At 35.9% G+C, this 21,198-nt stretch overlaps 3 protein-coding genes and 1 pseudogene across 3 annotated transcripts; all 4 read right to left on the bottom strand.

The window, feature by feature from the left end:
• Positions 1 to 47: 47 nt before the first annotated feature.
• LOC112100148 (2-alkenal reductase (NADP(+)-dependent)-like) lies at positions 48 to 2,638 on the bottom strand. Its single transcript, XM_024188599.1, has 5 exons — positions 2,324 to 2,638; positions 1,782 to 1,956; positions 843 to 1,009; positions 652 to 734; positions 48 to 508 (listed from the first exon to the last, which is right to left on the bottom strand). Exons 1-5 carry the CDS (start codon positions 2,546 to 2,548, stop codon positions 130 to 132), a joined length of 1,029 nt encoding a protein of 342 aa, XP_024044367.1. The 5' UTR covers positions 2,549 to 2,638; the 3' UTR covers positions 48 to 129.
• A 3,959-nt stretch (positions 2,639 to 6,597) lies between these two features.
• Positions 6,598 to 7,415, bottom strand: LOC112100150 (annotated as a pseudogene).
• A 602-nt stretch (positions 7,416 to 8,017) lies between these two features.
• LOC112100149 (integrin-linked protein kinase 1-like) lies at positions 8,018 to 8,686 on the bottom strand. Its single transcript, XM_024188600.1, has one exon. It carries the CDS (start codon positions 8,509 to 8,511, stop codon positions 8,155 to 8,157), a length of 357 nt encoding a protein of 118 aa, XP_024044368.1. The 5' UTR covers positions 8,512 to 8,686; the 3' UTR covers positions 8,018 to 8,154.
• A 4,232-nt stretch (positions 8,687 to 12,918) lies between these two features.
• On the bottom strand, positions 12,919 to 19,939 carry LOC18046676 (putative disease resistance RPP13-like protein 1). Its single transcript, XM_006442048.2, has 7 exons — positions 15,615 to 19,939; positions 15,374 to 15,457; positions 14,912 to 15,290; positions 14,534 to 14,806; positions 14,281 to 14,343; positions 13,686 to 13,936; positions 12,919 to 13,566 (listed from the first exon to the last, which is right to left on the bottom strand). The coding sequence occupies exon 1, from the start codon at positions 19,873 to 19,875 to the stop codon at positions 15,679 to 15,681; it is 4,197 nt and encodes a 1,398-aa protein (XP_006442111.1). The 5' UTR covers positions 19,876 to 19,939; the 3' UTR covers positions 12,919 to 13,566; positions 13,686 to 13,936; positions 14,281 to 14,343; positions 14,534 to 14,806; positions 14,912 to 15,290; positions 15,374 to 15,457; positions 15,615 to 15,678.
• Between the last annotated feature and the right edge of the window lie 1,259 nt (positions 19,940 to 21,198).

Here is a 21,198-nt window from a genome sequence, read left to right as displayed (position 1 = left end):
TTTATTCAGCACATATCATGAAACTTGCACTCATTTGATTATTTTATAAAGCAGTATGAGCAGCATTCTCTCTTTAACATTGAAGTTTTGTGTCAAAGGGTAAACGAACATACAACACTAACTTGTTCTTCATTCAGGAGCAACAGCAACCACCTGTTTCCCAACATTCTGGCCAGAGAATAGACCGATGAGAGCTGCCGGAGCACTCTCCAGACCCTCAGCCATGTCTTCAACGTATACAAGCTTCCCTTCTTTGATGTGAGGAATGATCATTTCCAGAAACTTTGGATAGAGGTGATAGTGATCGAGAACAATGAATCCTTCCATTCGAAGCCGCTTCGAAACAAGATACATCAAGTTGTGCACACCTTCAGGCTTGTCAAGATTGTACTGTGAGATCATACCGCATGCAGCAATTCGACCACGGATTTTCATGTTGGGTAGCACTGCGTCAAGAGTTTTTCCACCAACGTTTTCAAAATATATATCAATTCCTTCAGGAAAGTACCTGCCAAAATGTTAAAGGCATTAGCATGAGATTCTCAAACCAAGATATTTCAAGTAAGAGATCAGGGAACGCAGTATATTGGTCAGAAATATGTATCATACTTCATCAAGCTGCATCAAGCTAAGGCATTTATTGATGCTAACCTTTTCAATGCTGCATTCAAATCAGCTTCTTCTTTATAGTTAAATGCCTCGTCGAACCCAAACTTGTTCTTCAGTAGATCAACCTTGGTTTTGAAAATCATAGAAAAGGCAAGATTATGAAAATTTCCTTTTTAATTTAAATGTTTGAAAGTAACATGGAAACAATCAAGTACTTCACACAGATAACCTACCTTGTCTTTGCTTCCAGCACTTCCGACGACATAGCAGCCCAATAACTTTGCAAACTGCCCCACAAGCTGACCAACTGCACCAGATGCTGCTGATATGAAGACACACTCTCCATGCTTAGGAGAGCAGACCTCATAAAAACCAACGTAAGCGGTCATACCAGGCATACCTATCAATTTATAAATTTACCACTTTGAACCGACTTAGATTATTAGCCCCAGTACAGCAAAGTATCATAACTAAATGGCTCAATCGTTTAGAATATTAAATAAAGAATATTGTTTCACACTTTTATGGCAATAATAAATATAGTATGGCCTCTGTCTCGATCTTTTTAACAGAATAACTTTTTGGAGTTCATAAAACAGAGGTCTTGTTTGCTGAGGTAACAGGTCACCAAGTAATATGGGTGCTCAAGTGAGCACTGTGCACTTTGAGACTTTCCTATTGACACTCTCAACTCACAACCCATCAAGCAAAAGACATTGCCAATTTGCAAACGTATACATCTTGGCTCACTCCACGAAACCAGAAAACGCCTCAAGAACTAACTAGTTGGAGTGTATTGATCAGAATATGGCGAAAATGCTCAAAGTTTTTACTGTACAGAAGGAGACAAATCTATCAATCTAAACTAAGGCACACTCTATTTGCAGAATTAACATCTGCTTAGATTAACTGTCAAAGGAAAGTTTTATAACGAATAGATTTGCCAATTTGGCAACATACCCCATAAATAAAGTTGATACATTCAAGAAAAGTGTTCAAACTTCAAAGAAAAGGGGGGTCTGAAAGATTCAGGTATAGTTCTGTGTTTCCATCAAATATGCAAAAACTCAAAACATGCAATTTTCTACCTTCACATCGAGATATCAAAAACATTTACTAATGAAAAACAAGACACAATTTGCTCACATAAATTGCGCAAACAAAAAGTTTACCGAGGATTCCAGTATAGTAAGAAAGAGGCACATCTGTGTGTTGAATTTTAAACAAGTGTGGAGCCGTAATGAGACTATACTCTTCCCATCCAGTCATTCCCCAAACCAAGTCACCTTTGTTGAACTCTGGATTCTCTGAATCCAAAACTTTACCCACCCCATATCCACTTATGGGCTGCATGCATTCATAGAAATTTCTGTGTCAGCAATTAATTTTCAAGCACAAGTACTTCACACAACATACACCAAGTCAAAGAACAAAAGGAAAAATATAATTTTCCTGTCCAAAGTTAGAGTATGATCAAAATATAAGTTTAAGCTATGAAATTAAACTCATTGGTACACATTTAAAATTTTGAAAATCATTTAAGTTAACTTCCTTGAACCCTAATGTGAAAGAAGTTCAAACTCTAGATATCTTATACAGTTATCGCACGAGATTTTAGCAGTCGAACCAAACTGCAACCAAAAATAAATTTTCTATAACAAAAGAGCAAGAAGCCATGGAAATGAAAAGCGTGGCCATGAGCGAGTGCACTAACCAAGCCAGGTTTAAAGGATTCAACGTAAGATCCTCCGATGTAGGTCATTCTTGGTCGCATGTACGGATCACAGGACAAGTACAAGTTCTTTAAAAGAACCCCATTCGAACCTTTTGGTACCTTCAATTCTATGGAACTTTCGGTCATGTACATGTCTGTTTCTTTTGGGAAACCAGACACATAGTCCTTCAATATCACTTGCTTGTTCCTTACCATTTCAGGCATTTTTTGGCCCTCTTTTTCTTTTCCCCTTCTCTTTAGGCAATTGGGAAATGCAGAGGAACTCTATCTAGCAAAGAAAAGTAGATGTGTACAGATGTGAATTTTATTTGTTTATGGGATGAAACGGAAGCATTTGTATTGACTGTTAAAAGTTTTCGATAGTGACGAGAGATACTTTGTGAATGCTCCCATGCGCACGGTACGCTGGCCCAAAATTGCATGCCGGACTTATCACACAATACAAGATCCACAAAATCAAATTTTGTTCTGTTTCCATTTCGCTCTTTTATTTTGAGGGATTTGTTTTTCCTTTTCTAGTGGGGCAAATCTTAAGTGGGATAGATACTTTTCTATAAATGATAAATATTAGTATATATATATATATATTTTTTTTTTTTTGGTCGTATCCTCCAATTTTCTTAGTGGGAAAAGTCTCAAAAGAGGAAGATATTTTTCCATAAATAAAAAGCGTTAGCATATATATTACATTTACTATAAAAATTTGCCATATAATCCAATCCTCCCTGTATTTATCATTGCAATTAATCCGTTGAACCAGCCAATAACTCCTCATTTTTCATTAATATTTTCTTTACCCATCAATGATAAAAAAAAAAAAGTAAAAATTGTTTGCTGAAAAATTTCTTAAAATTCATTAGATAAATGAAAATTTCTAGGAATAATTGTTTTTAAAGCGGTAGGATAAGAAACTATGCAAATGGAGAAAAACGATAAAGCAAAAAAGAGATGTTATACAATCTTTGGATGAGTTACAATGTCCCAGCTGCTTTAAATTTATGCCGGCCACTTCACGCTATTGGCGGACAGATATTTAGGGGTGGGTCAAGAATTTCTCGTCAACTTGGACTAAATTATGAACTTATTGTATATTTGTACGAATGTTAGTACACATGAAAGAACTAAAAAATGAGTTCATGATTTGTGGATACTTTTTTTTTTTAATACTGATTAATCATCAGATTACTGCATTACACAGATATTTACAACAACTGCTTATTGTAGCAGAGATATTACACTGATATTTACAATCAGATATACATGATTGGGACTTACATTATTACAATGAAAGATATTTACAACAACTGCTTATTGTAGCAGAGATATTACACTGATATTTACAATCAGATATACATGATTGGGACTTACATTATTACAATGAAAGATATTTACAACAACTGCTTATTGTAGCAGAGATATTACACTGATATTTACAATCAGATATACATGATTGGGACTTACATTATTACAATGAATTCTATCAGATATACATGATTGAGACTTACATTATTACAATGAATTCTATGAAGTACATGCCCAGACAAATAACCCCTCACAGGAGAGGGATGTCCATACTCCACTTGCATTTCGCAAGGGAGAAGGATTTTTTTGGAAATATAAAGAACATTTAGCCCCCACAATGCTTTTGTGGGGGCTAGAACCGCTGCCCTCACAAGCATTGTGAGGGCAGCAGCCCACCACTTCGGCCTTGGCCGAAGTGGCTGATTTGTGGATACTGGATATTACAAGTTGAGTGCTGTTATTTGCACTAAATGACAAATTAGTAAAACAACTGTACACAAAATAAAGACACGGTAACGTTAGAAGCCACTTAAGTAGGACCAAATTTAAAAAAAAATTAAGAATTAGGCCTGGAGAGGAGGACCCATTAAGGTTAATTTTTCACTAAACATTAGTTTATAAAATTAATCTATGAGATGAATCGAATCTCCAAGCCCAGGTTGGATTTTTGAATGTGGCGAACGTGAATACTATTTTTGGAATTTAAAATCCAGAAATTGGGAGCAGAATGTTATTTATTATACAATATTAATTTTTATTTCTATTTTTTTTTGCACTATAATTTATTAATAAATTTATAATTGAATATAATTAATAATAAATACTTAAATAGTATATAAAAATATAATATAATTTTACATTATTTAATTATATTACAATAATTAATATGTAAAAATAATGTAATATAACTAATAATACATATTTAAGTATGAATAAATTTGGATAATATTAATTTAAAATTAATAATAATAACATAAATAATATTATTATATAAACTACAGAACTCTCACTTGGATTATTTAATATAATTTATTTTGGTAGTGAATATGTTATAATAATTTTATCACTTTATTATTTTGTGATTATCTTGTGGTGTGTATAAACTTTTATTATATCATCCTAAGATGAGTTTTGAACTAATCTTGCACATTTTAACTATTTATTTATGTTGTTATATTATTTAAAGACTATGTGATTAAATTATGTGCTTATATCTTTATTTCAAAAATTATATATTTAGAAGATACTAAAAAATAAATGCTCTGCTTCCAAAAACTTAAGGCTGTAAGCTTCCATCTTTATGAAGAATTATTATATTTTTTAACATTTATAGTAAAAAAATTGTTAAATTTCTAAAATTTAAGACTTCTATATTTAGTATTTTTCTAAGCACTAATAAATATTATTTGCTAACTATGTAATTTAAATTAATTGCAAAAAAATTAGTAAAGTATAGTGCAACACCAAATAAAATAATGCAATGCAACATAATACAATATAATGTGTCAAACACACCCTTAAGGTATTTCATTAATCCAATTTCTCTAGGCCCAAGCAACAGCTTTTTAATAATATGAAAAATTATGTTTTTGAAATAAAAACAATGTGGATCTCACAAAATTAAAAGATAACTTGAACGCAGTCAAATGTTTCATCGATCAGTAACATTTAAATGAAAACGAAAAATTTAATTGATTATTGACAAAGACAACATAAAACCCATATTAATTAATTTCATTACAAATAATTATACACCGATGTACTGTTAACACTATGGCTCTATCATAAGAGCATCTCCAAAAGCCTCTATAAATTTTACTCTTCAAATATCTATTTGCTTACCTATGTGGCAAATAGAAGGGTGAAAAAATATGATATTCTCCAAAAGACTCTTCAAATAGAAATAAGTTAATATTATTTTAATCATATAATTAGTTTTTAAAAGGAAAAGTCAATAGCAATTAAAGCACTTCTCTCTCTTTCTTTAATGAAAAGTAATAAAATATAAATTGAAGAGGGAGAAATTAACTCTCCAAATTTGAAGAGAGAGAATCAATTCTTATTTGAAGAATCTTAATTAGAGTGTCTTTTGGAGCTTTAAATATTGATGTGGCTCTTCAAATGAGTAATAAAATCTTATTTGAAGAGCCTTTTGGTGATGCTCTAAGTCCTGATTTTAGAAGTGACAAAACGAGCGACTACATCGTGTTGTTTTTGTTCTCATATATACTTATTCTCTGCACCAATAGCTCAATACAATAATTTAGATACGTGGGTTTTATTTTATTTTTTCAATTTATTATGATTAAATTGTTAAGTTAGAAGCGTCAAATGGACCAACCCGCTGAACCGTGTAATGAATAGAGCTTGTTTTGGGTTCAAACCTAGCCCACCAGATCCAGTGTATAGCTCGGGGTTGAATCTGCATATGAGCCCCACGGTCTCCAAAAGAAGTTGTTGTTATTGTTTTTTTTCCCTCAAAGACAAATGTTCCAATCCACAATTTTAAAATGTGGGATCACATCGAAAAACACATAAATCGTGCAGTTTAAACGTTTTAAATTTTAAGTTTTTAAAACTCTATAGTTTTTCCGTACTTTAATATCCTGGACTATATATAAAATTCTTCTCCAATGGACTTTCATTTTTTTCCCATACGGATACGCTTTTAAACCATGTGGTAAAAGTTTTTTTTAACTCTCTCTTAAACCATACAGTTTAAGAATGTGTCTGTATTAATTAAAAAAAAAGATAGAATGCCCGTACCTAAAAATGATATACAGACGCACACCGCGCCTAACATGAAATTTTTTAGCACTTTTAACATTATCAAACCAGCAGCCACATTCCACATTTAATTTAGCATCATAAAAATTACACTCATTGAGCGTAACCATTTTATTAAATAAATGGACGAGTAGAAGCATGATGTAAACAACCAAATCCTTCATTCATTCAGAAGCAACTGCAACCACCTGTTTCCCGAGATTCCGGCCAGAGAACAGACCGACGAGAGCTGCCCGAGCACTCTCAAGACCTTCAGCCGTGTCTTCAATGTATACAATCTTTCCCCCCTTGATGTGAGGAATGATCATTTCCAGAAATTTCGGATAGAGTTTATTGTAATCCGATACGAGGAATCCTTCCATCCGAACCCGTTTCGAAATAAGACGCGTCAAGTTGTGTACGCCTTTGGGTTCGTCAAGGTTGTACTGCGAGATCATCCCACGCACAGCAATTCGACCACCGATTTTCATGTTGATCAGCACCGCATCGAGCATTTTCCCACCAACGTTTTCAAAGTATATGTCAATGCCTTCAGGAAAGCACCTGTCAAATTAGAAACGTTATTTGATTTTCAGGAAAAAATGTCTTCTAATTTGTAGTTTGCTGATATACTAACCTTATCAAGGCTGCATTCAAATCAGGATCTTCTTTATAGTTGAACGCCTCATCGAACCCAAGCCTATTCTTCAGTAGATCAATCTTAGCGTTCAAAATCAAAGAAAAGACGAGATGGTGAAAATTTTCCTTATGTAAGTTAGATATTTTGAAAGCAAAATGGGAACAATCAAGCAACTGATACGGATTGTTTGTTTGTATACCTGGTCTTTGCTTCCAGCACTTCCGACAACATAGCAGCCCAGTAACTTTGCAAACTGCCCCATAAGCTGACCAACTGCACCCTTGCCCATATTAAGACCCACTCTCCTTGCTTAGGAGAGCACACCTCATAAAATCCAGCATAAGCAGTCATACCAGGCATACCTATCAATTTGTAAATATATACCGCACGAAACCAACTTTGATCGTTAACCCCATGTCAAAAGAAAAGAGTCTGGGTGTAAATTAACCAAGTTCCTCATTTTGGGCGGGAGTTTCATCAAACGGAAACAATTTCTTAATATCAAAATTTCCAAGTTCAACATTGAGCATGTTGACTCAGGTAAACTTCTTATGTCAGTGTCAGCAAGGTTGAGGAATTTCTTAAATTTGGCTTTTATTGTATACACTTTGGGTAATTATACTTTGGGTAATTATACTTTGGGTAATTATACTTTGAAGTCTCAAATCTTCAAATGGAATTGGTCCAATATGGTATCCTTGTAAAGATAGCACCCTCAACCTTTTAAACTTCGGCAACAAATCAGTTAGAACCACACGAGTTATGTAACCAGTTTTGGAGCCACCTCTTATGTGTAATGGGAAGAATGTTCTTAGATGTTCAAATTCATAGAAAACCTCCAACTTATTTTTGCCGTCATACCCACCATTGAGCACCGCCTGAATCATCTTCAGCTTTCTTTCCCACTTCTTGAGCTCGGAATCGACCCCCCTCCAAGTTGACATTAGGGGTGTGTTTGTCCTTTTTCCTTTTTAATATAAAGTATGTGGAATTTTTTACCACCATCAGTCCAAACAGATAAAAAAAATTTATTAATGCGTGCAATGCCGGGATGCTTGTTGGTAAAACGACGTACTAAACAGAACAAATACTATTAGCTTAACTAAATACTGTCTCTTAATTCTTTGATTTCTCGCCAAAACCGTCCGTCAAGATCAATGCTGTTGACATCACTGCCTTCGTTCAGCAAATCCTCGACTCCCTTGACGTCACCTCTGCATGCCATAAACAACAGCTGCATCGTCGAGTCAAGGTTCTCCGGCACCGTCAACTCGTCCTGAACCGGACTCCTGCGTATCGGATCCAACGACGACTGCCTCCCGAAGCTAAACCTCATGTTATTCCTCCTCGGATCGAACGACGACTGCCTCGACATCTGCCTCGTCAGGCTCCGCCGCAGCGATCCCGTCGAGAACTGCCGCGATATCCCTCGCTTCAACTGCGCCGTTAAGTTCTCCATTTTCGTATTTTAATTTAAATCGTTATCTTATTCACACAAAACGACGTCGGATGAGTGGGAGGTTGAAACGACGGCGCCCGTGGTGGTTTACATGGAAAAGTTGAGCTGTGGCGGTGAGGGGAGAGAGAAAGAGAGAGAGGCGGGGAAGGTGGTGGAAGGATTTGAAAGGGAATGAGAGGAGGAGAGGGAGAGAGGAAAATGAGGAGTGATTTCGTGAGTTTGTTAGGCACAGATTTTAAGCGCAAAGCGGTTATACGAAGTATTCGTATAATAATTTTTTAGTCCGAAATTTTAAAATACGAAAAAATTTAAAAAAATTTTAAAACCGTATAATTTTATATCTTTTAAATTATGTAATTTTAAAATTTTTTTAAATTTTTCCGTACTTTACATGTTTTAATACGTGGAGAGAGAGGGAGAGAAGAGAAATGCCGACAGCGTCTGACTGTGAATGAATCAGAGGGCATTTTAAAACGCGGAAAAAAGGAATATGACGCCTGGGATTTTCGGTTAGTTGTTATTAGTTATTTTTGGTATTTTTGTGCATGGGATTATAATAACATTTAGATCCCTAGTGTTTTACATTTTTTCAAATAAGGGCATATTTTATCTATCTATTTCAAAACAGTCCTTTTGTCATTTAGTCTCAGGGAGCTTTTTTTTTTTAACAATTGTTACAATCTACAAATATTACAATTTATTGAGCATAGATAAAAAATATCGTTAGTTATTGACGAGATAAGTAATTCTATATTTTTAGTAGCTGCATCTGTTAAATTGCTCCTACTAATATTTGAGAAGACATATATCTAATCCTATCAATAAATGTAACTGAATCCCTCTCATGATGTCATTCCGAGACTTTAATGATTAGTGAATTTCATGTTCATTGATATAGTAACTTACAAGAGTAAATTTGGTGATTTTCTTATACAATTTAGGAACATATGTGATGTAAATGGATAAAATATGTTTTTATGCAATAATCATAAAGAATAAGGATGTTGAATGTTATTATTCGAATAAAATATCTAACATTATTTGTTATGAATTAATTCAGAAAAATATAGTTTAAGTTGAGGAAGTTAATTAGCAACACAATTTAGTTGAAATGTAGTTGTTAAATAATTCAATTAGAATTTTTTAAATAGTTACCTTCATTTTTTTTTAATGGGTTTTTAATAATCGTCATAAATTTTGTTGGAGTTTCAATAACAAAAAACCAACTGAATTGATTGGACTGTCAAATTTACCAAAAGGTTTGTTAATGTTATTACGAAATGAGTAAGAAGTACTTCGATATTTTAACATGATAAAAATATGTCTTTAATAAGCTTATATTTTACATAGCTTGATTCAAAATTAATTGAAAAATGATAGATTCACCTTTTCAAGTTGAAATAATATGTCCAATTAGATTAATTTAGGTTTATCAATATGTTTTTGACTTGGATTACATAAAAAGTTTAATTGGATTAATATCAGGTTAATTACTTAAATGTTAACCATTGAATATTCGCAAAATGAAGCTTCAAACTTTACTTCTCAAGCAGAATTTATTAATGTTGGGTTGATAACTTAAATCTTATCCAGTGATAAATGAGAAACATTGCGCTTGTCTCTTGTGTCCATAATAATCCAAAGTTCATGACCCCCAAAATTGAGGTCACTTTCATTTGGGTTCGTAGTGACTTTACTTTTGGTAAAATACAAAATAAAACAAGTGACATTTGCTATTTATGATAAGGACAGGTGGTCGTTAATAGGTGATATGGCGGAGCCCGATTTGGTAGAGTCAAGCGGGCCCCAATCCACCAATAATTGACTTAAATTAATCCAATCAAAGGATGCTCATTGGATCTGATAATCATTCAATGAAGAGTTGGGCGCTATTAAATTTTAGTGCATTACCTTTCCTTTAATGCCAAGATTCACATGTCACAAATGTATGGGTGCGTATGGTCCATATCATTTGCTAATCTTAGCTGTCCCGTGCTACAACTTGCAAAGAATGCCCAGTCAATGAATTTTGGATGAATAATGCCTAATTGCGGTTCAGCCCTTATCCTCTTGCGTGAAGTATGAGTTTGATCACCGTATTTTAGAATTAATTGAGCACGCTTAGTAGTAGTACTTGACCTAATTATTGATTTCTTACCAAGAAAAACGTACCGCAATCTTTGGATTTGTTTTACAGTGATGCATGAGTGTTAGGTAGATTTTAGGTAGAAATAGGGTGAGTAAATTTGACTTACTATTTGTAGGAAAAAAAAAAGGTCAAGTTATGCAAATGATGTTAAACATAGAATGTCTTATATAAAAATAAAAAATTCGTTTAAAATAACACGACATCATAAAAAAATGGTGAGATGATGCAATTGATAAAATGGTGAGATGATGCAATTGATTGATTTGAACATTGTAAAAAAAAAAAAAATTGCTATCAACTAATGTACATTAGTTACCATATCATTTGAATAAAAATTTTGAAATAAAATTACAAATATCTAGTATTACTTTGAGTTATACATTAGCAACAAATCTTAGTTAGAAAACAATTTATTTTTGAGTGGACATTTTATAAAAGTCCAAACCTTGAATTTTGTACAAAACAATAAAAAAAAAACTTAGGATGCGAAGATTAAAAAAAGTATTACCAATTATATTGAGACAAAAAAATAATTAATAAAAAAAATATTTATTTTAGTTATCAATTATTATATGTACACATAAAATGTTATTATATACACATATTTATAAGTGCATGTGTAAATAAATTTTATACATTTGTCTTTTTAAGTTTTTTGCATTCTTACAGTATTTTAGAAGTGAGATTTTCTGAATACATATGACTATTTTTAAAATTCAAAGCACTTTTAAAAATAAAATTTACCAAATATTTAATTGATTCTTTTCATAACTGATTATTTTTACAACACAGTAAACGGTAATTATTTTAAAAATTACAGCATTATTAAACTAGTCCTTATCAAAATCGAATTGTAAATTTATAGTATTTTGATAATAAGACCTCAACGGTCTGTTGAAAGCTTAGATACATATCATCGTAACAAAGTCTTAAGGGTTTCCCAAACATAGCTCGAAAATTTGTGTGAATAAAAACATCTATTCGAATTTTACTGAAGGGAAAAATTGCCCACAATCTTCACTTGTGCGACTGAATACAAGTGAAAAAAAAAAAAACCACTAAAAGATGAGTTTATTTATTTATTTTTTTTTTATAGGACTGATAGATGAGTTTGTCGTTCGGCTAAGGGATTTCTCATCTTTCAAATATTTTTTTTTTAATTTTTTTGAAACACATCTTTCAAATAAGTACAAAGAATTATTGGTGAGCAAGAAAAAAGAATCTTCTGCATATTAATTAAATGTGCCCTAATTAGGTTTTCTACAAACTGTAGAAATCCATGTGAACTAAGGAATATCATGAAACTTTTTAAAAAGCTAAAAGACCTTGTATGGGCAGTGCCGACAATGGAGGTAGGTACAGACTACAGAACAAGTAAAAAGTGGTGGAGTCACATGAGCTGTTATATTTATTCAAATATCAGAATTCAGACCAACACCAACCCGTTCTCCTCGACGCTAATATTGTATTGCATAAAACTTTTGACCGATACAAGTAAAGTGGATGCCAGTGGGCACTAGCACATGTACGTAAATAAAATGAATCCAACTCTCTATGCTTTATACTGTGTGAACACTGGAATGAGATTTTCTAAATGCCACACATCTAAAGTGCTTCTGAAAAAAATGCTTATGTTGGAATTACTTCAGAAACCTATAAAGAGAACTAAAAAAAACCACCATGGGGGAAAAAGGGGGAAAAGGTGTTATTGAATACTTCAGAAATAACCCCAAATGTATTTTTGTAGCCAAGTGTGCTTTCATGTAATTTAGTCAGATGATACAGAAGACTTCAGAAATAACCCCAAATTTTGATTACTTAAAACAGGCATTGCTTTTAACAGAGACCAACCAATCTATATAAAGGAGTTTATAATGGAAGCCAAGACTATCGAATGAAATGCTTTTGAATCCTTCAAGGAGATCTTAGACTGCTATTATAAAAATGTCACAGTGGTTTAAAGTTACTATGATGCAATTCAATTCTAATCACAGAAAAAGCTTTCATCTTTCATGTGGTATGTGAAGCATAAAATAAGAATCTGTATGAAGAAACAGAATCAAGACAAAAGAAAAATATATAAAGACATGGATTGACTCTTTTAAGAAGTCACAACTAGCTTGAGAAAGCAAAACACAAAATCTACATTCTATCCCAAAATATCTCTTTCCAATTTACAAGCTCCAAGCACAGAATTCAGCATCTTAAATCAATGCTAAATTGAAGTGACAGAAGAGTAAAACCAGTGAAAGTTAATCAAAAATTAAACTTCAATTTTTATTATGGATCAGTTAAAAATTGGTCTAAAACTAACCTCAAAGATGTAAAAACAGTGTAACAATGTTAAAAAGACCAAATAGCAGAAAAGGACAATATTATCAGACAGCTGATTTCTCTTTCTTCTTAGGAGATGCAGTTTAATTCCCAGACTTACAAGGCTTGCCCCAAGGTGTGAGTGAACACCTTCCATTGTTACCGCTACTTTTGCTTCGTTCAACATGAGGGTGATCAACTGGAATCATGGCTACTCCTCTAACCACAGCTCTTCGACCCAACCAACTTCTCTGACCTGCCTTACTAAGCTTTTTAGCTCCATGGCTGGGGTTAGACACTGTACCAATGGTGGCGCGACATCTAGGGTCAATCACTTTCTCATTTCCACAACGTAGCCTAACTAAGCAATACCTTGAAGTGGGTTCTTTCTCAAAATCTTGGTTAACGTCCCTGCAGCTCGAACTAGCTTCCCACCTTGAGCTGGGTTTACATCAGTGTTGTTGATGATGGTCCCAATACGCACACAAGCAAGTGGCATGCAGCAACGGGAGCCATCTGTCTCATTATCTTATCGCGCGCTGTATCTGTTTTTGGTTTTTCTTGTTTTGAAGGATCACCAACTGACTCAGTTTCTGCGGAAACACAGAGGCAATATAATATAATTCAAACTTTGAGGATTAAAAGAGAGATTCCATAACTAGACAGACAAGAGTAGTATTGTAGTTAAGAATGGAAGGACGGAGAGGCCTACCGAAGAGTGTCAATGAAGCTGAGCACTTTTGAACCAAGCCATTTCTGCACTGGCAAGAAATCATTCCATGCGAATTCATTTTCAAACTACTCACATCTGGTTGTGTACTCCTTACAACATTCTCACGGTTGTACTCTCAGATCATTCCACATATGGGTAATGCGGCCAGGAATTCTCATGTTGAGGAGCACTGCACGATGTATCTTACCCCAGCATTTTTGAAAATGATGTTGGTACCTTCTGTAAAGCATCTTAGAAAACAAATGTGATTTCAGCAAACTTGAAATAAAAGAACACACAGAATCTTTCATTTCCCAAAGAAACATACAACAGGGATATGATTTTATAGGCTGCAAGTACAAACTTCCTCCTCAAAATTGAGTCTAAAGCTAATGTATCCCCAGTTTATTCTATGTTTGGCAATGGTAGAAATTTCAATGCAATGAATTCTCAGGAGTGATCAGAGATCTCTATTTGTTCTGTTTTATGAAAACAGAGACGTATTTCCATCTCATTTTCTGGATCAACTCAGATGCCTTCGATCCGTGCATTGTCATAAGTGAGAAACATGGTTAAAGCATTCATTTGGTCTCACCTATTAAGAGCTGCACGCCTGCATCCAAGTCTGGATCTTCCTCAAAGTCTTCAACAGATCAATCTAATGTTGAACAAATAATCAAAAGAAAAAACGACAGCAAACCAAAAAAATAAAAAATAAAAGAACGCAGTTAGCACAGTCAGCTACTATAATCAGGCTTCTTAATCAGAGTATCAACTTATCAACTATATCCCAAACAGAAAAAAATTGAAACTATACTAAGCTCACAAATTTCTTAATTACCACTTACCAGCATGAGCTCATTGAGCCTATTTATAATCAAAGCTCCTCTCATGCTTCTCACTGTTTGAATTGATTCCAACAGATCTTTTGTTTCCTCTGATAGCCACCATCATGACATTAACTGTTGATGAAATGGATGATTGACCTGACTAGTCTCTAAGTCCAGCTTGATAGTGTCAATTTGCATCATTATTTCAGCTGATTGAAGCAACGCAAACCTAGTCTTGCTGTTGTAGTTCTTGGTGTTGGTGGCTTTTGAAGTATACAACATCCAACAAGCCTGCAGGGTAGTTCTTAACAGTTTTAAAGCTTTGCATCCACAAACCATTTCGCTGCATCAAAATTGCAAACACTTAACAATAATTGCGGGCATAAGTGTACTCACAGGTTTTCCATTGTGAAGAATCAAGGCTTGGGAGCAAGTGCATCTTGAAGCTTGTCAAGTTTGTTAAGCATCTTGAGATGCTTCTCCAAATCTCTGGAAAATGATGTGTTCTTAAGTCACAAGCAAAACAAATAAAGGCCAGTTAAATGGAAAAGGTACCTCGGATACTGCAACTGTTGTATCATTTCTGCATCATTTCAAAATTTGAAATGCATCATTTCTGCTTCAGAACATGGCTTTGTCTTGAATCATATTTTCTGGGACAGGTGCTGTTTTGAATCAGACCAGTATTTGGTCTCAGGAAGTGCAGGCATTTCTTCAAGGATTCATCTACGGCAGAAATGTTATCAAATACTCCACTCCAAGCATTCATCCTTAACTAAACAGAGAAATATTCATTAGATATGCTACCGAAGAAAGAAGGCAAGGTTGTCCGGAAGAAAAAATAAGTACACATCTTACCATCATTAATTTCAAAATCCAACGATTAAAAACAGTTAATTGCATGCATCAGAGTCGTCGCGCTCCAAATGTTATAATCCAATTCTGCTTTAAAATAAAATAAAAAATGAAATAATTGACAAAAATCTGCAATCTAAAATTTTGATTGAAGTGAATAACAAAACTTTGGACTAAAAATCGTCCATCTGTCAATGGCAATAAATTTAAGATAAAAGTTATAATTTCATCTGTGAGTGATTACCTTAACAAATAGGAGGAGCTTGTTATTGCTGATAATACAAATCAACTGACCTTAATAGTAGAATCTACTCCTCTGCTTCTGGATCGTATATGAATTTACCGTCTATCAAAACCAGAGGGATGTGAGCAATTTTGGGCCACTCTTTTCCTTGATCTCTTTTGCACGCTTTTTTAAGCTTTGGACAATCTCCAATGTGTAATTCCAAAAGTGAGGATGGTAGGCCCACCTCTGGGAATGATGTGAGATTTGGGCAACCCAATATCCACAAAGATCGAAGAGAGTTGAGGCTCTGAAAACCCGTCGAAGACAGAGATATCAAATTTTTGAATCCCGTAAGGCCCAGTACAGTGAGAGAGGTGGGCAGCGTCATTCCTATCGCCTCGTCTGGAAAACACTCTGCTTCATCATCACATCCAATGATCCAGAGGTCTCGAAGAGAGGTAAGCCTGTGCAACCCCCACTGGACGAGTGTCTTATACATTTTGAAATATCCAATTGTAAGTGATGTTAGATTGGTAGGAAAACCTTCTTCTGGAAACGATACAAGATTTGGACACCGCAGAATGCTTAACCCTCGAAGAGAGTTGAGTTTGTGCAAATCATTGGGCAAGGCTTCGAGCTTGTCACATCTGGAAATGTCAAAACTTGAAATGGCGTTGGGAAGCCCTCTTTCTGGGAAGGAAACAAGACTTGGACAATCCCGTATATAAATGCTCTGTAAACATTTAAGATTGGGCAGGCCATCCGGTATTGACTCCAGCTTTCGACAATGCTGTATCTCGAGGTCTTCAAGCGCCTCAAGGAATTGGACACCCGATGATAAACTGGTGAGCTCTGGGCAGTTCTCTATACTCAGGTGTTGCAGCATCACTGGGGAAGACGAGGATGCAGGAGAAGAAGAAGAAGAAGCATCCTCTTCATCATCGAACAGACGTTGCAATTTCTCACAATTTTCTATCTCGAGCCTTTTAAGAGATGCTGGTAGCCTCCGTCTTGCGATGAATGTTAGAGAGTCGCAATCTCTGATATACAACCTTTCCAGTTGTGAATTGTTTTCCATCATTTCCTCGGGTAAGGATTTCAAAGCTGTGCTGTTGCAAATTCGAAGAGAGCGCAGATTTCTGGGAAAGAAATTGATCTCTGGAACCGAAACAAGACGTACGCAACTTTCTTCAATTGATACCTCCTCATTGTGAGCGAGCAAATGTAGCCCTGGTTCAATAAAAAAACTCCATGACTTGAGCTGTTCAGAATTGCCAATTACCAAAGCATTTGTAGCAATCATGGGCTTCAATAATTTTCCAAACTCCAAAACATTTGTAGTAGTCATGGGCTTTGGCAGTGAAGAGCCAGCTGGACCATCATATAGCATCCCCTTGCGTCCATTCACGTCTAATGAACTATTTGAAATAGTCATGGACTCTATCAACTTAGAATCAATTGGACGACCGCACGCTAGTTCCTTGCACTCATCAACTTCTAATCTGCAGAGCATCGGATAGCGAGACAATGGAACTACCAACTTTTCACATTTACTAACAACAAGTGTCTCCAAGGAGGGCAGGAGCTCAGGCAGTTCCCCAGAGAGTTTGGGACATTCCACAATGGAAAGTTTATGGAGACGAGGAAACATTTCAACGAGCACATTTCCTTTGATATCCGTGTCCCAATGCTCCCATTCTGGCAAATTCTCGAAACTTAGAACCTCCAATGATGGAAAAGGCGTTGAGAAACCCTCCCCATAAACCTCAGACTCTATGCTTTTTAGTTTCTTCAGCCCTTTAACAGCAAGGTGTTTAAGTGAACTCAAACGGCCAAGCGATGGCAAAGATACACAATTGTCACAGTTCTCCAATTCAAGGAACTCTATTTTGGAGAACAAAGGATCTCCTACCCAATGTGGAAATCTTGCACCTCTATAGTTCCTGATTGCCACTTTTTTTATACGTTTATGAGGCTGTAGAATTTCCAGTACATGCTCTTCTACTACTGCATCTCGAGAATTGTCAAATTGAGACCCCCAATCTAGAGTCAGTGCTTCAAGATTGTGCTTCTCGCATAATGCGGCTTCTCTTGCATTCTGTGGATTATTCACATTCTCTAATCCAGCAATGCAAAGTTCATCACAAAGAAAGTTTAAACTTTTTAATTCTTCCAAACCGCATGCGGTTTCACCCTTGCCCACAATGAAATTGTACAATATTTGAAGCTTCTTCAGCTCTTTCATTCCGAATGGCATCTCCTTCAGCAACGTCGCACCTCTTATATCGAGATGGCGTAAATTGATCAAATTCCTCATTTTGGGTGGAAGCTTTATCAAGCGGGAACAATTTCTTAATATCAAAATTTCCAAGTTCAGCAATTTGCATGTTGACTCGGGTAAACTTCTTATGTCAGTGTCAGCAAGGTTGAGGAACCTTAAAAGTCTGAGATCTTCAAATGGAATCGGTAACTCACCAATACAGTATCCTTGTAAAGATAGCATCCTCAATTTTTCGAACTTTGGCAGCAAATCAGATAGAACCGTTCTAGTTATGTAACTAGTATTAGTGCCACCTCTTATGCGTAATGGCAAGAATGTTCGTAGATGTTCAATTGCATAGAAAACCTCAAACTTATTTCTACCATCACACCAATCACTGGCGTAGGAAGAATGGCGAGCTCTTTCAAATCCCCTTGACGACAAGTTGGGGGACTTCTCTAACCTAAAAATGGTCCCTCCAGAGACCAATTCAGCAAGATCATGAATAAGGTCATGCATTACATATTTAGAACTATCAGAGATTGCTGTTTGCTGAAAAATTGACCTTGACACCAGATCATAGAAGCACTTGCTACCCCAATCTTCTAGCCGCTCTTTGCTTCTTGACTGTCGAATAATTCCTCCGGCCATCCATAAAAAAGTCACCTCCTTCTCATTGAATTCATAATCTTTTGGAAAGATTGCACAGTAAGCGAAACATCTTTTCAAATGAGAAGGAAGATGATGGTAACTCAATCTTAATACTGGGAGAACCCCACTTTGTTGAGGTAAATCCCATATTTTGCTCTCTAATATATCATCCCACGCATCATGCCTCGTCGTACGCAAAAGGCCTCCGAGTGTTTTTGCAGCAAGGGGCAAGCCTCCACATTTGCCAACAACTTTCTTGCGGAATGATTCTGAGATTTCAAGTGCATTATGATCTCTACCCTCCAATGCATGCGTTTTGAAAATAGACCAGCAATCATCGTCTAACAGTCTCTTGAGATTATAATGTTCAATTGGTCCCATTATTGATGCAACATTTGAATTGCGTGTGGTGACGATCATCTTACTGTTTGGTGCAGCTGCCAAGAATGGAGCTTTTAAGTCTACCCACGAGCTGTAGTCCTCGTTCCAAACATCATCTAAGACCAACAAGAATCTTTTTCCGTCCACAGCTACTTTCAATTCAACCTGCACTTCATTTAAACTGTTTAGAAGACAAGGCCTGCGGGTGATTGACTCGAGAAGTGCCTTTGAGATGCCCAAAACATCAAAGACGTCAGATACGCAAACCCATGCTTTTACATCAAACTTGGAATCTCCAACGGCCTTGTCATTGTAGACCTCCCGAGCGAGAGTTGTTTTTCCTATCCCGCCCATGCCAACAATGGGTATTACAGCAAAGTTGGCATGATCACTTGGGCTATCGGCCAATACCATATCAAGAATTTTGGCCTTATCTTCTTCTCTTCCAAATACTTCACGTTCTGGTGGGACGCTTGAACTGGGTGGCCTCTGATGTGCAGCAGCAGCAGTTGATGATGCCCCTTCAGGAATCCGTTGCAGTCCAAGTTCGATTCTTTCTTTGCAGAGTTGCTCCAACCGGCTAGTAATATCGTTAATCTTGGACCTCATGCTATAATTGAACCTAACAGCATTCGGATTCAAACTAGCCGGGATGAAACTGAGAAGCTGGCCAGAGCTATCCTGATTTTGCGCCATCAACTTGCTTTCCAAAGCTTGAGTAGCAAACTCATCAAGAATGTCCTCAGCGTCATAAGCCAAGTCTTGGAGATCGTCCAGCCACATCTTCACAGCCTCGTCAGTCAGTTGCTTCTCCTCCGCATCGTTGAGCACCGCCTGAATCATCTTCAGCTTTCTTTGCCACTTCTTGAGCTCGGAATCGACCCCGCCTCCAAGTTGACGGACAAAGCTGAGCAAATCGCGGGAAGCCAACCTGTCGAACAACACCTGAAAGAAGGCGTTGAGTAAGATCTCTCCCACAGCAACCATGGTTCCGTTTTGTCAGAAAGAAAGGAATCAGAATCGTCACCAACAATGAAATTATAATTGATAACAAAACTGAAATTGGTTTGATGTATGGAATACTGAAAATTGAGGAATAGAGATAAGACTGACCATGTGATGTGGTCCCAGTGGACTCCACCATACAGTCAATATTGGCATGCCAGCCTGCAAAGCTCATACACTTTCTTTTGTCATTGTCAAGTTCTCGTTAATTAGTCACCTGTAGGGTCATAGGAAATTTACTTCCAGTAAATTGTCATTGAAATTTACTTCCAGTAAATTGTCAATGGAGCAATGTTCCAAGAAGGAAATTGACAATGAAGAAATGAAGAAGAGTGTTGTCGGCTGCTTACGATGCCTAACATTTCTCAAATTGTTAGTGTTCGCAGCAAGTACATGGCAAGACGTGGAAAACAGTAAAATGTTACCTGAGATTGAAAGGCACACTAAGTTATGGTTTGATCTATGGAGTCTAAAGATTGAAGTTTGGTGGTTATATGGATTTGGAGTATGTTGGAGACCTTGGCAGAATAACTAAGTTCTTTGCCTGGTTACACCTTTAATCTATGTAATTGCGCTGTTAACTGGAAAGCAAGCAAGCCTTCGACATGTAATTGCTTTGCCAAATATAGAGGCTGAATACTCAACAATAGTAGAATCTCTAAAGGGGGCATTTGGCTAGAATGAATGATCTCGTAGCTAAGGCTTGCTTTGAATTAGTTACAATGTATTCTATAGCTAAAATGCTCCTCATCTAAGAAAAAATCAAACAAATCATAAGAGCACTAAGTATATGGATTTAAAATTTGTAGCATTCTAAGGCTTAAGGTTTCAATACAAATTGTGAAGCTTTTGAAGGTGCATTAAGCCTGACCATTTCCAGTCTATAATTGGACTATAGATTGGAAAACAAGCCTTCACCTTGAACATGCTTTATCAACTATAGAGGTCTAAAAACACAACATAGGTAGAAGCTCTGGAGATCATTTAACTAAAAGTAATGATCTCAAAATTAAGTCATGCTCAGAAGTCAATTACATTGTATTATGACAGCTAAAAGTGTTACTCGTCCGATAAATAAATCAGAAACATCACGAGAACTGAGAGGACTAAGCATATAGGTGGGAAATTGCACTCTATAGGCCTGAGGTTTTAAGAAGAGCTGTAAAGTTTCTGAAGGTGCACTATGCATGCACCATGAACAGTGTTTGGACTATGTTGGAGCTTGGCAAGGATTAAGTTGCAGCAACCGATCATAGGAAATAAGGAAAAGTAAATCAATAGCCTTTCTAGGGGTGTTGATTCATA

Source organism: Citrus clementina, unplaced genomic scaffold (genome assembly GCF_000493195.1).
Source record: "Citrus clementina cultivar Clemenules unplaced genomic scaffold, Citrus_clementina_v1.0 scaffold_3, whole genome shotgun sequence".
Classification (NCBI taxonomy): Eukaryota; Viridiplantae; Streptophyta; class Magnoliopsida; order Sapindales; family Rutaceae; genus Citrus; species Citrus x clementina.
This window is presented reverse-complemented; position numbering and strand designations above follow the sequence as displayed.

What these genes read in the sequence shown, in the direction of transcription:
- LOC112100148 (XM_024188599.1), bottom strand. Translation starts at nt 2,548, where the DNA reads ATGCCTGAAATGGTAAGGAACAAGCAAGTGATATTGAAGGACTATGTG. An exon ending in TTACTATACTGGAATCCTCG is followed by an intron (nt 1,010 to 1,781) that starts GTAAACTTTTTG and finishes ATAAATTGATAG; the next exon opens with GTATGCCTGGTATGACCGCT. An exon ending in TTGAATGCAGCATTGAAAAG is followed by an intron (nt 509 to 651) that starts GTTAGCATCAAT and finishes ACATTTTGGCAG; the next exon opens with GTACTTTCCTGAAGGAATTG.
- LOC112100149 (XM_024188600.1), bottom strand. Translation starts at nt 8,511, where the DNA reads ATGGAGAACTTAACGGCGCAGTTGAAGCGAGGGATATCGCGGCAGTTC.
- LOC18046676 (XM_006442048.2), bottom strand. Translation starts at nt 19,875, where the DNA reads ATGGTTGCTGTGGGAGAGATCTTACTCAACGCCTTCTTTCAGGTGTTG.